Here is a 16,401-nt window from a genome sequence, read left to right as displayed (position 1 = left end):
CGCTCCACACGCCGGCAGCTTCTTCAGCGACTGAATTTGGTAACTGAGCAAGTAATTAGTTCCAAATAATTCCATTGTTCAAAGCTGTGTCGTCGTCGTCGTCGTCATCGTCGTCACCATTCCCGTTGCCGCTGCAGATGCACTCCGCGGTTACCGCCGCAGCGGTGCGTTCCGTGGCGTCTGCCACGGCTCTTGCCGTGACGATTTCACCGTCGGTGCCCATCAGCCATCAACGGTATCCCCAAACCGATTTCAGATTCAGCAGTTCCTGAAGAAGCGGCTCCCACAGCGCACCAAGCGACGCCGTCAAGACATCGTGCCGAACGGCGCCAAATCGGAAAAACCGCACGGCAGAGCAAAGCAAAAAAAAGGTCGTCTCTATCTACCCCCAGTTTGGTTGAAATCGGCTTGGAGTGAGGGAGAATGCGGTTGCCGCCGCCGCCGGCGTCACCGGTAGAGTGGAGCGCAGGGGAAGCCCTGCGGCGAACAGAGCATGGGGCGGGGGGTGGGGCGCGGCAGGCTCCACGAATAACGCCGCGGCCGGGAATGAGCCCTTGCGCGCGCGGAAAGTAAAAACACGACGACGACAGCAACGTAGCTGCAGAGGGTAGAATACTAAAATTATGTTTTAAAACAATCACTCTCTCCATCTCAACGGCGGAATCTGGTCGATTGACTCCTGGGTCGAAGCGGCCGCAAGAGGAACGTGTCCCAAAATCTTCTTCTGGTTGCCATCATCATCATGATCGTTATTATTTACAGATATTTATTATTAACGAACCTCCAAACTGTTGCGTTCGATCAGACTCAGCAGTCGGCTTCTTCGGAGATGAACAAATCACGAACACATCATCATCATCATCATCGTCGTCGTCGTCGTCATTGTTGTCCTCCTGCCTTGCCCCGTCCTTCACTCGGAGGGATAAAAAAAATGCATGGGCGCATGCGAAGGGATTCTCGAAACGTTTTGGAGCATCGGCAATCGGCAACCACTTCTACGCCGTCTCCTCTCCGCCTCGCAGTCTTCCCGTCTCGATCGTCTTTGCCGTCGCTCCAGCCGCGGGTTCTCACACGCCCGCCGTTCCGCGGCGTCAAAGCGCATTTCCCGCCGTGACGCGCAATTGGAGGACGGCTGTCAACTCCCCGTTCGGGAGAGGAGTTTAGTTTGTCCGTCGTCTTGCACTCCGCGCCGTCGTATGTACACAGAGACACGCACGCCGTCCGGTGGCGCTCACGGCAGGCAGGCGGGGGCGCGGGGGGCAGCCCCCCCCTCACTGGGGGGGGGGGGGGGGGGAGGTGCGGTCCTCGCCTATGTCACGTCCTCGTCGTCAGAGCAGTAGTCGCGCCCCTGCCGGGAGAAGAAAACACGACGAGTGATCGGCAAGGTGCGTTGTTTGAAAAAACACACAGCACAGGGTAACTTTGGGGGGGGGGGGGGGCGGTGACAGCAGCAATTATTGTGCCCCACTCCCATGGCTTCAGTCACAGCTAAGACTCAGGAGGGGTGGGGGGGGGTGTTGAGACGGAGCTGTGCGGAGCGCCGAGCCGCCCCGGCGTAAAGGAGGGCAGGCGGCTCCACCGGGAGCCAAATCAACGTTTGTATTATTGGCGTTACGCAACTCGTCAAAATGGGAGAGAGATTATCCCTCCGAGTTGATTCGCTCCTGACCCCGACCATTGTCCCCCCATTTAGCGATTTTACTCGAAGGCATTATCCCCTCTCTCTTCCCTCTCTTTTCCTCTCTTTCCCATACAAGCTCCCCCATAACCCTCTCCCCTCTCTCTCTCTCCTACCCCCCCCCCCCCGCCCCCTCTCGTGCGCACTTCCTCCCGTTTTTTCTCCTGGAGATCGCAGGCAGCCGTTGAACGCCTCCGTGTTAACACATCGGTGGTGCGCGTCGGCCGCTCAAGTCTGCTGCCGTATTGTTGCGCCAAAACCATTAGGAAGATCATTATATACAATAACGAAGGGTGGCCTTTCACGACGGCGCAAAGGGTGTACATAATTAGCACCCTTGACTGCTCGTCCAACGGATTGCTTTCCTAATGAGCAAATGTGCCCTGGCGTTAGCCCCCCGCTCGCTAAGCCATTTGCGCAGTTCACCAAAACAATCCCAAGCCGGAGGTATTAGCAGCACAACAGGCTGTGAGGAGCGGGGATTAGAGTAAGCGATCTGTGGCCCTGTGCGGGTTTAAATTTGCATCATTATTGTCAATATTGCTACGGGTGATGTAAACACCCGTTCATGGAGCGTGGTCAAACATCTCCCATACACCACCACGGCAGCTCTCTAATACAGCACCACAGAGCTGGTGGTTTTGCCGGTGGCCTCCGAAACATTATCTCTCTCGGATAGTGAACTAAAACTGTGCTTGTTACAAATTATAAATGGTTTTTACCTTTAATATGATCCACAGATTAGCTGATCTTCAACATCACTGTAGTAATCATCATCATCATCACAGATGTAGAGATGCAATAATGAACTTACCCGCTCTATCTTCTCATCCAACATGCGGAAGAACTCAATTTGACTTTCCGACAGGTGCAGGCTGCAAAACAAGTGCAAGTCAATTCTGTTAGGCCAGACGTGGTCTCAAGATACCAGGACGAGCTGTTATCTTAACGGAATTAATCAGCGCCTTAACTAAGGCCGCTTTATGGAGAATTAAGAACGGTACAACACGTGTGAGTGTGTGTGTGAACGTAACGGTCGAGATGAGGTGAATGAAACAGATGAGAGGGAAGTAATGGGGGCGAATCTGTGATGAGTGAATTCGGTGAAAGCGAAACTGATGACAGTAAATCATGATGAATGGATTGAATGAATGTGGAACGAGTGACAGCCACGCAATGAGAATATGAAGAGGGAACAGTGACGGTGGTGGTGGTTATGAGGGGCAGATTCAGGGGGTCGTGGGGTGAGCTAGGAAACAATAAGCGAGTTTTGAGTGAGGAGCGGAAACTTAGTGAGCGAAGGCGACTGCCTAATGTGGAGCGGGAAATGTGCTTCCAGTGAAGGGAGGGAGGGAGTGAAACGAGAGAAGGAGCGGCAGCCTGTGATTGAGCACAAGCAGGAGCAACAGAGAGAGGTAAGAGAGTGACCCGGGGACATTCATCTGCCAGTCGGGGGCGGGGACTGCTGCGTGCGATCCCAATCGAGCGATCCGCGGCGTCATTTCCGAATTTGGCCGAATTTGGACCCTCTTGGCCGACTCGTGGCAGGCAGCACACTCTTGCGAACGATGTCAAGGGATCTTTAACGTCCACCGTTGTAAGGGAAACCTCGTAAACGCGGGCCGGGGGAGGGGGGGGGTTACGTTCCTGCAAAATGCCGCGCTGGGAAATAGGGTTGCGCTCCTGGGTAGAAAATCATCACCTCCCTCCCCCCTTCCCTCTCCCCCTCTTTCGGTTGAACTAATTCCAAGTGAATTCCCCCCTTGCCGTTGTACTAAAGGAGCGCGGAGTCGCTCTCCGTCCCTTGTGCGTGCGCGTGTACACTCTTTATTTTCAATTTCACCTCATCACCAAAACCCGTCTCTACACCACCCTTCCCGCACCGCTGCACTCATGCCCAACCGCTCTCCCCCTCCCCCAACACTGAGCCTCCCCCCCCACCCCCGAGTGGACGGCTAGATGCGTGCGGCAACGCGCCTGCGAACATCTGCATTGTGCGCGAGCGTGTCGAGTTCCCTGTGTGTTACATCATCACACACACACGCGGTAAATAAATGGTTCCACGCAGTCAATTCATTCGCACCGCAGTCCCATCCAACGGACGCAACGCTCTCTCATCTCTCGCAAGGCCGCACCTCCGATGGGCGCAGTTGGCTACGTACGGTGCGAAAAGAGTTCAACATACGTACCTCGAACGACTATCTTCGCAACAATCTTAGCAATGTCCAACCACGTATAGACGAAACATCACTCCCCTCATCCCAGTCTTCTGGAAAACCGACCTCACTAAGCAAACTGTTTAGAGGCAAAGCCACAATTGGCGAGGTTTTTATGTGGCCAAACGTACCCTGCCAGGACCTTCCTAAAAAAAAAGGTCTTGAGACTCGATCAAACGTGATATACGTGTTAAACGAAGGCCGCCAACTAGCACTGCCGTGCATTTGCGTGGGATATCGCTACAGTGAATCACAAGCGAAACGGATTGATCGACAGTCACTGGCCGACTTTAAAACAACAACAACAATAATGTGACGTAACAATATGAACAGATAAAAACAGATCTAAATCAACACCAAGAACGATTCAACATAACATCAATCTAATGACAAATATACATCGACAACAATAAGATAATTGTTCACATCAACAATAATATATCAACATCCACCAGTGACATATCAACAACGTTAATATCATCAACACCTCGTGCATAAGTATTTTACAACCACAACTGAAGCCACAATATAACAAAAAAACATTATAATCACAACTACAACCACATTACAACCGCAACTGAAATGAAATGATGACAACAGCCGCAATATAGCCACAACCATAGCCAAAAAACGGCATTAACGTGGACCAACCCTGTGACGAAGCCACCCGCAATGCGTCCGATCGCCGTCGGATCGCGCAAGCTCAACAGGCATTGAGCCTGCGTCATGCGGGATGGGCGAGCGCCCAGCACTAGGCGTTGCGGCCTGTGGGGCCAAGTTGGTGGGCAGGAACAGACGGCAGTGCAGAAAGACCCACTGTTGTATATACGTTGAACGTCTTTCGCACTGTGCGTAGCCAACCGTGCTAATCGAAGGTGCAGTGTAGAATCTATGGGCAGTGTTGAGTCTATGGGCAGTGTTAGTCTATGGGCAGTGTTGAGTCTATGGGCAGTGTTGAGTCTATGGGCAGTGTTGAGTCTATGGGCAGTGTTGAGTCTATGGGCAGTGTTGAGTCTATGGGCAGTGGTTGAGTCTATGGGCAGTGTTGAGTCTATGGGCAGTGTTGAGTCTATGGGCAGTGTTAGTCTATGGGTAGTGTTGAGTCTATTGACAGTGTTGAGTCTATGAGCAGTGTTGAGTTTATGGGTAGTGGTTGAGTCTATGAGCCATGTTGAGTCTATGGGCGGTGTTGAGTCTATGGGTAGTGTTGAGTCTATTGACAGTGTTGAGTCTATGGGTAGTGTTGAGTTTATGGGTAGTGATTGAGTCTATGAGCCATGTTGAGTCTATGGGCGGTGTTGAGTCTATGGGCAGTGTTGAGTCTATGAGTAGTGTTGAGTCTATGGGTAGTGTTAGTCTATGGGCAGTGGTTGAGTCTATGAGCCATGTTGAGTCTATGGGCAGTGTTGAGTCTATGGGCAGTGTTGAGTCTATGGGCAGTGTTGAGTCTATGGGCAGTGTTGAGTCTATGGGCAGTGGTTGAGTCTATGGGCAGTGTTGAGTCTATGGGCAGTGTTAGTCTATGGGTAGTGTTGAGTCTATGGGCAGTGTTAGTCTATGGTGCAGTGTTGAGTCTATGGGCAGTGTTGAGTCTATGGGCAGTGTTGAGTCTATGGTGCAGTGTTGAGTCTATGGGCAGTGTTGAGTCTATGGGTAGTGTTAGTCTATGGGCAGTGTTGAGTCTATGGGCAGTGTTGAGCCTATGGGCAGTGTTGAGTCTATGGGCAGTGTTCGTTCGTCTATGGTGCAGTGTTGAGTCTATGGGCAGTGTTGAGTCTATAGGCAGTGTTAGTCTATGGGCAGTGGTTGAGTCTATGGGCAGTGGTTGAGTCTATGGGCAGTGTGTATGTAGAACTTCTTTCGCACCGTACGTAGCCAACCATGCTAATCGGAGTGCATTGCAACCGAGTTTAATCACAGTGGGTGGCTGAAACATGGATTCGAACCCAAGCTCTTAGCGGTGCTGGCTCAGTGGCCCGTGACCTCTGTCATCAGCTCCCAGATAATGACAATAAGCTGACCCGACCCCAAACTGGACTTTGCACTCGCAACCTTCCGATAAACCAAGTCTGGCGCCAACCAGCTCGGCACCACCCAATAAAATGCAAAGGTCTTCACACGGGCGAGCATCATCTTCCTGCTACCTCCACTCTCCTCCGACTGGAGTGTGTCCTCGACACTCCGGGCTAATTCAGGACATGGAGAGGCGCAGCCCTACAATTTCTCACTCGTGCCACTGGTGGTGGAACGGGCCTCCACTAGAGGAGGGAGCTCTGCGGAGTTCCATCTGGGCAGCGTTTTGGCCTACACTTCCACGCTGGCTCAACAGCTTCGATGAGGTGGCAGGACCCACACTTTTCCCCACTGCAGGCGGGTTGCCGATAGACTTAACTGCGGCGTGATGCTACAGCGTGGACAGAGGCGGTGGATGGTGGCGTTTCAATCGACGACCTCTGGATTGCCAGTCCAGTGTGCTGCTGTTACACCATTGTGGCAGGGTCCCATTCTTTATTTAGCCCGTTTATGGCTCGCAATGTTATTTATATTGCTCTTTTATAATGTGTAACAAAGAAAAAAAGCAGCAATATAAAAATAAATGTGGCAACGGGGAACTAAAACCACCGTAAAAGTAACAAAAAACGCAAAGCGATTCGGGATCGCACGATCCAGTGCTAGTTGGTCACTGCACACGGTACAGGACTGGACTGGACCTGCATCGGCACACATTACGTCTCTATGCGTGGCTCACAATGGTGCAAAAGCTTTGGCAGTGCGAATTTCTTTTAGAATATAATTTACTTAAATGTTTATGGCGGGTACGCCCACCACCCCCCTCCGCCCCCACCTCTCCCAAAACAAATATCCCTATTTGAGACCCACAACCACCCCCTTGGCCAATACCGCAGGTGCGTTGTTATCAACCGCAAACACTCCGGGCAGCCTGCACCGTGGCGGTCGTTGCTGGAAGACGAGGTGGCCACGCACTTGCCGGTGTCATGCTCCAAGTTATTTCGCGATAAATTAATTGGGGGAAACGCAGCGGTCGTGGTCCCCCCTAATGAGGCTCTCCTGAGTAAGAAACGTAACAATAGTACGCGGGACACCGTGTGTTTGTGTGTGTGTATATAAGGGAGCGGTAGTGTCGTGGTTATCGCGCTGCACTACAAACCCGATGACCCGACTTTGATTCCTGCTCACGGTCAACACCAGTGACCTTAAATTTAACCAGTCCCTGGGCCCCCCCCCTAGGTCGACTCAGCCTCAAATGAGTACCTGGTGCAATATGTAAACATTGCCATTGGGGAGACAAAGGCGGCTGGGCGTGGTGCAGGCCACCCACCCCCTCGTGCGCCATGCCTGCCTTCATAGGTGCTCGCTAACAGCAATTGCCCCTACAGTTTACCCGGGAGGTCTTTGTTTTTATAAATATATATAGCGTCCCATATAATGTTAGGACACACTGCAATTAACCGTGCTCCTGTGATGGTGCCAGTAGTTCACAGGTACACGAACGAGTGTCAAGTAGAATTTGTTTATCTAGATGAGAACTCAACAGATGAGGATGAGTCTAATCTCCTGGTGACCTGGGGCATTCTTCTGTCTGTAGCATGGGGGTGGGGGGGGCGATGGATGATTGCCGTTGTGTATAATCATCAATCCGATAACTTTCGAATTTGCCGAATGTTGTACCCCAACGCCTGCACACGACGGGCCTGTTCTTGCGAATGCTGGCACGGGAATTTTTAACGACCACCGTGATGTTAGTCGTAGTAATATTGTTACGGCTATTTTACACCGCAGTATTAATCAGGATGGTCACTGGATTCAAACCGCAAAACCCCCGCAACGATCGGCGAACGCGCCGCTGGCACCAGGCCATGGTGGCACCGCGCCACGAGTGCCGGGCGGCACCCTCGTTGCCCTGTGGCCGCCCTGTGGCCGCCCTGTGGCCGCCCTGTGGCCGCCCTGTGGCCGCCCTGTGGCTACAGGAAAACTGCTGCAGCAGCAGCAGTTTTTACGGCGATTCCTTCCCCAACGAACTCAACCCGCCTCCGTTTGACCTGGCACCAATAAAATTTAACATTTCACAATAATGGCTCCGTTAAATAACACGGCGATCCGCGTGCAGATGCCAGAGAAGAAATTGGTACCTCCATGTAAGAGAGGTAGCAAAACTTTCGTCGATGGGATCTTTGCTGCCAATATCAACAATTATGAAAATGAATAAGAATAGGCTTTACCCTTTCTGGCAACACAACAGGAGGTTTTAAATTAGATTTAAAGCTTTCGTGACTGCAGGGATTCATATTCTTGGTTCTTTCGGTAAAGTCACGTAGAAGGGACACAATAAAATTATAAAAATATAAAACAATAAAAATTCTCACGACGTTTCGACTGCAACACAAGCAATCATCATCAGGTGTCAAATCCACAGCAAGAAAATATAATATACAACAGGAGGTGTTAAAATGTTCATTTTAGATACTAGCAAAAAAAGGTATCCCATAGATGTAATTGCTCGACCCGCGCTATAAATGTTCCGAGACTTGCCTTGTCTTTGTACTTTCGCCTTTGAAGCGTTCTCTGGTCTCACACCGGTGAGACAGGGCCATAAAGACGTCTCTGGTGTAGGCCAATCAGTTTCAAGGACAAGGCAAAAATCATTATCAGAGCATGTTCGTTTCCTTGTTTTGCCGAAAGTACGTGTGGTTAATAGAGACTTTATACCTTGCAAAAGGTATCTATCTGGTGTTTAAACAAATTCTAACACCTCGTGTTTTATTGTCAGAAAGGGTAAAACCTGTTTTTACTGTTTAAAAACTTCAGTATTAGCCCTTTATTTACATGTCTGATTCTATTCTATCCCTTGCACATGGCAAATGTGCTGGGGAGCTCGATGCCAATGCGGAGGTCTGTACGGCCAAAATCGCACTGCTATGGATTGTTTCTAAATAGATCTCTATCATTATGGGTTTACTAGATTGTCGATATTGTCCACAGTTTGTGTTGCATGGCTTGTCTTGGATCTTCCACATAGGAACGAAGGAGATCGTGCGCATCAATGTGGCTGCTTTTCCGCAAGATAAATTCTCAACAGCAATGCAACTTGACAGGAAAGTTTTGCTCGTACCCAATAATCTCATGACCACCCCCCCTCCCCTCACCCCGCCCATGTGAAAGACAGACAAAAACTCGTGCATTAACGATTAAAAGCTCAGGAGGAAAGAAACGCCGTGCAGCGGGATGCCTTACTTGGCTCGCGCTCCTCCGCTCACTTGAAGACCATCTCTCACGATCTGCCTCCCGACTCCCAGCTTCTGAGAAACAACAGAACGAGGCATCAAGGTCGTTGTTGCCGCCACCACCACCACCATCACCACCAAACCTCCCTCCTTCTGCTAGACCCGGTTCCTGTTGCGGAAGCGCAACACACAGGGCGGTGACGCGGCCCAGCGGTAGCCTGTTCATAACTATGTACGGATGGATGTAGAACTTCTTTCCTATGTAGAACTTCTCCGGTACCATTCGTAGCCAAATGTGCTAATCGGAGGTTTATATCTCGATTCCGGCAGGTAGCCCTGGTCAATACTGCGCCGTGTGTTAATCACGAAAGACTGCGGGCCGTCTGCTTTACAGCGGACGTTAATGATCCCGTGTCGTTATTCGAAACGAGCAGGCCATCACGTGCCGAAGTTACAGTCCAAATTTGCCCCCCCCCCCCCCCCCTCCTGGCAGACGACTGCCCAACGTGCGGGCCACGTGTCGGGTGGGCACCCAGCAGAGCAACTGAAACAATAGGGAGAGCAAGTTTGTTAAATCCCCACTCATATGTATGTTGAACTTTGGATTTAAAGCTTTCGTGACTGCAGGGATTCATATTCTTGGTTCGTTCGGTAAAGTCACGTAGAAGGGAAATAATAAAATAATCCAAATACAACATAATAAAGTTCTCACGACGTTTCGGCCACAACACAAGCAGCCGTCCTCAGGTGTCTTTCAGACAGCTCTGTTTCTTCACCCGAGGATGGCTGCTTGCGATGTGGCCGAAACGTCATGAGAACTTTATTATGTTTTAGTAGTACGATTTTTATTATTTCCCTTCTACGTGACTTTACCGAAAGAAACCAGAAATATTTTGAACTTCTTTCACAGTGTATGTAGCCAACCCTGCTAAATCTGTTCACCCAACGGCAACCAGTGGAATTCACTTCTACTGGACGTACACTCTGCCGACTCCCCCCCCCCCCCCCTCTCTCACTTCATTCAAATCACGCCGTAAGACGGAACTTTTTCAAAGCGATTTTTTTTCTATTTCTTGGCTCCTTTGTGTTTGGGGGTTGGGTTTTGATTGAATCCACCGGAATCGCTCCCCCCACCCCCCCGGTTTGTGAGTCTGAGCCGGAGGAGCTGTGGTGGGGCGAGTTGGGGGGGGGGGAGCAGCTCACCCCGGCCGCCGCATCCCCGGCAATCCCCGCAAATCGGTCGTTGGCATCGGGCCTGGCGGCGAGGTGGTTCTGCATGGTGCTGAGAGCACCGATCCCATCGGCGCCGGCGGCCTTTTTCTTCGGCCCTTCCACGTCCGTCTTCGAGGGTTTGTCTGCGGAGAAACGGGCCAAGGTGTGATTTTTTGTTATGTTGTTTTCGAATTTTTATTTACTGCGTTAATAATCGACCAAGCCAAGGCTGAAAACGCAAACGTGCACGTGGGTGGCGGCGGTGGCTACGCCGCCCGCCACCGCCTGCGCGCTCCAGCACAGCTGAGCAGGCAGGGAGGCTTGGTGGATCGCACGGTAGCAGCCCATGCCAGATTGGCCACACATGGGGTTCTAAATGTGGAAAACATTGCAAGTAACAAATTCAATAACCTCGGCAAAAACGTGAGCTGCACTGGAATGGATTGCAAAGTTAAAGCCATTGAAATAAAGAAAAACCCTTTTTTAAACTTGTTTCAGATAGATTCCCAGATTTTACACGAGATTTTTCTTTTTTTAGCAAAGTCATCGCAAGATAAACACAGCAAAGAAAATAATGTTCTATCATTTGACAGGGGTATCCTTATCTCGTGTGTGGTTTTTTGGCGGAAAGAGTGCCGAATCTGTTCACTCACGGTCGGATGAGGAGGTAGACCCCTTGAAAATACATCCAAAGTTAAAAACTCTAAACTGTGTCCCAGGTTGTCCGTGTCCCCCCCCCCCCCTCTCCCATCAATCAGGATGCATAGGGTACACGGGGCCTGGCGGATATCCGCTGCTGGGCCTTTGTTCTCGTGTACAGAAAAAAAAACTAGTACAAATATTTCAATGAAATTAAACTAAAAAAACTGTGACGTGGCTTTCATCGTGCCCAGGCGGTGAAAACTGCACCAGGCCCCCATGGGCCAGAGGGGCCCACCAGGCCCTGGGCTACAAATCGTACACAAGTAGGGGTGGGGGGTGGTGAGCAGTGGGGTCCATTTCATTAATTGCATCTGGGCCCATGCCAACCAAGCTACTCCTACCGATTGGTATTGTTGATCGATTATTCTGGAAGGAAGACATACACAGGGGAAATGTAACAGTCATGGACCGGTGGACACGTTTCCCAAGGTGTACGCGTCCCCGGAAGCCGTGCTCCCAGGCGGGCAGTTTTAATGCCGCGTTAATTCGCCAATCGATAAGTTTAGCCTGTGTCCACATCACACGCAATGTGCCCGACGGAAGTTCAAACTCGTGTGGGACAGCGGTTGATGATGACCACGATGATGATGAGGGATGATGGTGGGAACGTCCCTCATCTCCCTAACGCGCGTCTCCATTGCCCTGCGCTCTGTTGATGGCCACTCACGATGCCGATGACGAAGATGATATCAATGAGGATGACGCTGCTGCTGACGATGACGCTAATGACGGCGCTGCTGCCCACGAACTCTGGTGGCACCGACGACGGTGGTGGTTGCGCCTCCTCCGCCCGCTCACCTCCCTTCTTGTGCGCGTCCCCGTTGTGCTGCGCCCTCTCGGCGCTCGCTCCGTTGGTCTCCCCCCCCTCCTCCTCCTCGTCGCCGGGCCCCACCGACTGCTGTTTCTTGCTGGAGGCGCAGCCCATTGCGGGCACGCGCATCGGGGCACCCTCCCCCTCCCTCCCCCACGCCCCCTCCTCCCCTCCTCCGGCGGAGTCCTCCGGCGGAGAGTTGCCGCGCGCCGGTGCGGCTTCACGTGCCTCCGAGCTCGCGCATTACTGCGGGAAAACACAAGGGGAGTGGACACCACGCGTCAGCGTTGGCGCGTCCTTCCCCGCGCATTTCTTGAAGCCGGCTCACGAGCAATGAAATCGTTCGAGCAAACAAATCGCCAATCCCGAAATCGTGCAACGCAATCGGTCGCCCGCGACCACTGCCCGCATCCGAGTGAGCAGTTGCGCAACGGAGGAGAACAAACGCCGTATTCAGGGTCGTGCCGACCAATCGTAGTTCGTACATTTTGCAAATCCTCGGCTGGATTCCCTGGCCTCTCTCTGCCGGTTTCCCATTGCCTGCCTCTGCCACAGCGCCTCTACTCTCGGTCGTCCACCGTGTTTCTCTCCGCTCCCATCACCCTGCACTATGGCTCACGTGAGAACGATCGGCAGCTGCAGCAGCGCGACTCTCAACCACCTCCTTCTCCTCTCTCGACCACCGACCTGGGCGGCGCTACTGCCTGGCGTCGTTTCTCCGTGGCAGCCCCGCCATCTGGAACGTGGCAATCATCGTCCCAACGCTGCACATTCACAGCAGCAGCAGCAGTCAATCTGCATCGCCTTTTAAAGAGACACTTAAAAGGCCCCACCACTATCACCTGGCTATCAAGTGACACCGAGCCTGACTCCCCAACTCAGTATCACGGTCATTTTTCCGTCCGTGAATGTCATTGCGCATTATAAATTGCATCGTTAACAATGTCTCACGAGACAAAAGCGCGTCAGCTAACGATTGCCGAGCAGATCAACAGTCGACAGCGGCATCTCTTCCGCAAACGGTAGCGCAACTGCTCACAGAGACGCGCACACAAACAGCACACGTATACGCCGAGCGGTGGCAAGAAACGCAGAGGTCGCTGGGTCGATTCTATCTCCCGGCGTGGCAGTAGAAACAATGGGGGAGGGCGAGTTTCTTAAATTCCTCCCCACCCCCTGCCCCCCAGCGTGGGAGAGTAGACCAAATAACCTGTAGAGAAGGGCTCTGTTGAGCTCCCTCTGGTGATCACCCTTCCGACCAGCAGTGGTGCGAGCAGGAATTTACAGAGCTGCACCTTCCAACCGTTTAGCTTTTTTTTACTTTTCACTATTTACAATGTTACAGAACGACCCAACTAGCAAATGCGATTGCGGCGGAGTTCACAGGAGGTGGAAGTTTTCAGAAAAGAGACGCTCGGTGTGGAAACAACCAAGCTTCCTTACCCGTCTGTGCAGCAACGCTCACTAACGGTGAACAAAAACTCTGTGATAAGGCCCTGGTGGCGTAGCGTGTTGCAATGAATACGTAGCAGCAGTAAACCAGAGCTGGGAGACAACGGCAGCAGCAGCAACAAGAATGCAAAACAAAACACTGCTGGTCTCTACGCACGCGGCATTAGAATGTCAGCAGAGATTGGGGGGCTATACAGGTAAACAAATGGACAGGAAGAGAGAAACGTGGATTGATGATACTCGGAAAGCCACTGGAGCTATGCACTTTGAAATCTAGATTGAGAGCTAATTTATTAAGAACTGCTTTTTGTGCTTAGTTTGTTGTCCTTTCCCCGCACCTCCGATTAACGCGATTGGCTATGTACTGTGCGAAAGAAGTTCAACATACATTCTAGGCGATCTGGTCATACGCACGCTGCTGCTGCTGCTGTTCAATAAAACAACAGCAGCGGCGTTTTTTTTACTCCTTTAAACGTTGGACGAAGTCAAAATTAGATCATTGTCGCGAAATCAATTCGGAAGCAAACCACGGGGGATCTCTGCCCGGCTGGGGTTGAGACACGAAGCCGAAAAACGCGGCTCAGGGAGACGAAGGGCAGAAACACGAGAGGTGAGAGCAGACGATTGTTGAATGCTTCCAGTTTAAATTTCGATTTAAAGCTTTCGTGACTGCAGGGATTCATCTTCTTGGTTCTTTCGGTAAAGTCACGTAGAAGGGAAACAATAAAATAATAAAAATAAAACAAAATAAAATACAATTCTCACGACGTTTCGGCAAGGCTTCGGTGGTACGGCCATGTGATGCGAAGTGAAGAGTCATCAGTGGCCAAGACTGCCGTGCGTATTGAGCCAGAGGGCCGCCGTCCACGCGGACGTCCGAAGAAGCGATGGATGGATCGAATAAAGGAAGACATGAAGACGGTCAACGCATCCCCTGAAGATGCCCTGGACCGAGCCAAATGGAGAAGACAATGCCGAAAAGCGGACCCTGCGCCACAGCGGGAACAACGCTAGGAAGATGATGATGACGACGTTACGGCCACAAAGCAAGCAGCCGTCCTCAGGTAAAGAACAGGTCTGTTTGCTTTGACGATCCAGGTGAAAAAATAACTCAAGAGGCCAGGATGAGCCTCATTCGCAGCAAGAGCGACGTGATTATCCGCCACTTTGACATCCGCAAGATTCTATTTACCGGCGTTTGCCATGGACGGAAAACACAAATATTTGTTCATTTATTCCCAAAAAATCCCGACAGCCATCTGGCACCTTCCCGTGCGTGCGCTTATGATGGGTGCGTTGTTTACGGGAGGTTCAGGACGCTGCCGAGCGGTGGCGCTAGCGATAGTCTGTACTGTACTCCTGTATACTGTACTCTAAAAGGGCACCCACTGCGTCTCGACAATAAACTGAGAATGCCCTACAGCCGACTGGTCAGTGTCGCTGCAGAATAGCGGAAGTTTCTTATATCGCAGTACAATATGCAGGGTCAGTTTCTTTGCAGAACAGGGGGAGAACATAACATCTAATTATACATTTTTTACTTTAAGGGGCAGTGTAATTCACGAATGTGTTGTGCTTTTGCCAGTGGTGCTATGCGCCACTGCCACCGACACATAAACTGAATAAACGGAGTTCCTCAAGTGTAGCGAGTTGATGATCACAGCCCAGTTACCAATGACTTACGCAACGACCCACGAACTCGCACAGTGACCCACGGCTCCACGTTGATAGAGCTGTTATTGAACCGGGTTTCTCAACTGTAGCGAGTTTATGGCCTCAGTGCGGTCACCAATGACTGTGAGGGCAAGCGCCGTTAGCGAACACCTATAAAGGCCAGAACGACACACGAAGGGATGGTTGACCAACACCACACCCGATCGCCTTCATCTCCCCAGTGGTAATATTTACACATCGCACCAGGTACTCAATTCAGACTAGTAGACCCAAGGGAGACCCATGACCGGTTCAGATCATCGCCACTGGTGTTGACCGTGAGCGGGAATCGAACTCGGGTTGCCGAGTTCGTAGCGCGGGGCCCTAACCTCTACCCAAAATGACCGTACGCACACACAAAATAACATTTACCACGTTACGTTTGGTTTTTCGCTCAAGAGGTGGCGCAGAGGTCACAGCGCTGAGCTGGCTCTACCGAGACACCGGGGGCCATCCCTGTAACGCCCATGGGGGTGGGGGGGGGGGGGAGGCCCTCATCTCATTATAAGACACCAACAGCAGTACAAATTGGAATTGTGAAAAGGCAATAGAAAATGTTAAAAAGGGGCAGAATATTATTACCGAGGAACAACGTGTCGGGGGTGAGGTTGCGAAGGCACGCTGTGGCCTGCCTGTGTAACCTCCAGTGGTGGATGAGAAGCAACAGTTATACCAAGCAAAGGCACACAAGTGGCTCACGGGGGGCACCAGATCCAAATATATCGGCGCGGTAACTATTAGCTCCAATTAGAAATGATATCTTGATTTGAAGCAGGAATCCACACTCTTTGGTTCTTTTGGTAAAGTCACGTGGGTAGAAAATAAAATAAATCACGACGTTTCGATCGCAACACAAGCGGTCGTCCTCAGGCGGAAAAAATATAATCCAACAGTGGAACTGCTGAACTAGCGAGAGAGCAGCTACAACAAGGCTTTACATGTGGCGACGGGCAAGCAAGCGGGCTCCGAGCTGGAAAGGATTAGAAATTCTAAACAATACAATATTAGAAATTCTGAACAATACAATAGGCTAATCAACATAAATCGCACAATTACTGTGATCTCTCTCTCACCGCCAACTTGTCTGCATCTCCCTTCTCCCATCCGACCACCCTCTCTGTTCTTGTACACAAAATGGATAAGGACACAGGAGGTCAAACTCCCGGCTCGGCAGTGGAAACGATGCGGACCCCCCTCTGCCTGCCGTCCCTCCACTCAGCAGTGGAAACGGGTTCATCACAGTTCGTCAATCGTCAGATCGCATGCCGTGGGGAGATTAACACCTCTTACAAGATGTCTGGTCAGTGTGGAAGAATAGGCCAAAGATACCCCCTGCAGAGCGACTCTCTAACAGCTGCCTCCAGTGGAGGCCCT

At 51.4% G+C, this 16,401-nt stretch overlaps 1 protein-coding gene across 3 annotated transcripts in view; it reads right to left on the bottom strand.

Moving 5' to 3' along the window:
• Positions 1–6: 6 nt before the first annotated feature.
• The window catches only part of LOC133360057 (uncharacterized protein C1orf21-like), a 35,766-nt gene continuing 19,371 nt past the window's right edge, over positions 7–16,401 (bottom strand). For 2 of the 3 annotated variants that reach the window (XM_061578638.1, XM_061578639.1), the window contains exons 2-6: positions 11,850–12,108; positions 10,341–10,492; positions 9,148–9,212; positions 2,493–2,553; positions 7–1,348 (exon numbers count right to left, since the gene is read on the bottom strand). In XM_061578638.1, coding sequence (XP_061434622.1) covers positions 1,310–1,348; positions 2,493–2,553; positions 9,148–9,212; positions 10,341–10,492; positions 11,850–11,991 — 459 coding nt within the window. In that variant the 5' untranslated portion in view covers positions 11,992–12,108 and the 3' untranslated portion in view covers positions 7–1,309. The remainder of the gene's footprint in view (positions 1,349–2,492; positions 2,554–9,147; positions 9,213–10,340; positions 10,493–11,849; positions 12,109–16,401) is intronic. The other variant, XM_061578640.1, reaches the window with a different exon arrangement.

This window comes from Lethenteron reissneri, chromosome 67 (genome assembly GCF_015708825.2).
Source record: "Lethenteron reissneri isolate LAM-NWPU_2019-01 chromosome 67, ASM1570882v1, whole genome shotgun sequence".
Taxonomy (NCBI): Eukaryota; Metazoa; Chordata; class Hyperoartia; order Petromyzontiformes; family Petromyzontidae; genus Lethenteron; species Lethenteron reissneri.
The sequence above is the reverse complement of the archived record's forward strand: the minus strand, read 5'-3'. Positions and strand labels throughout refer to the sequence as shown.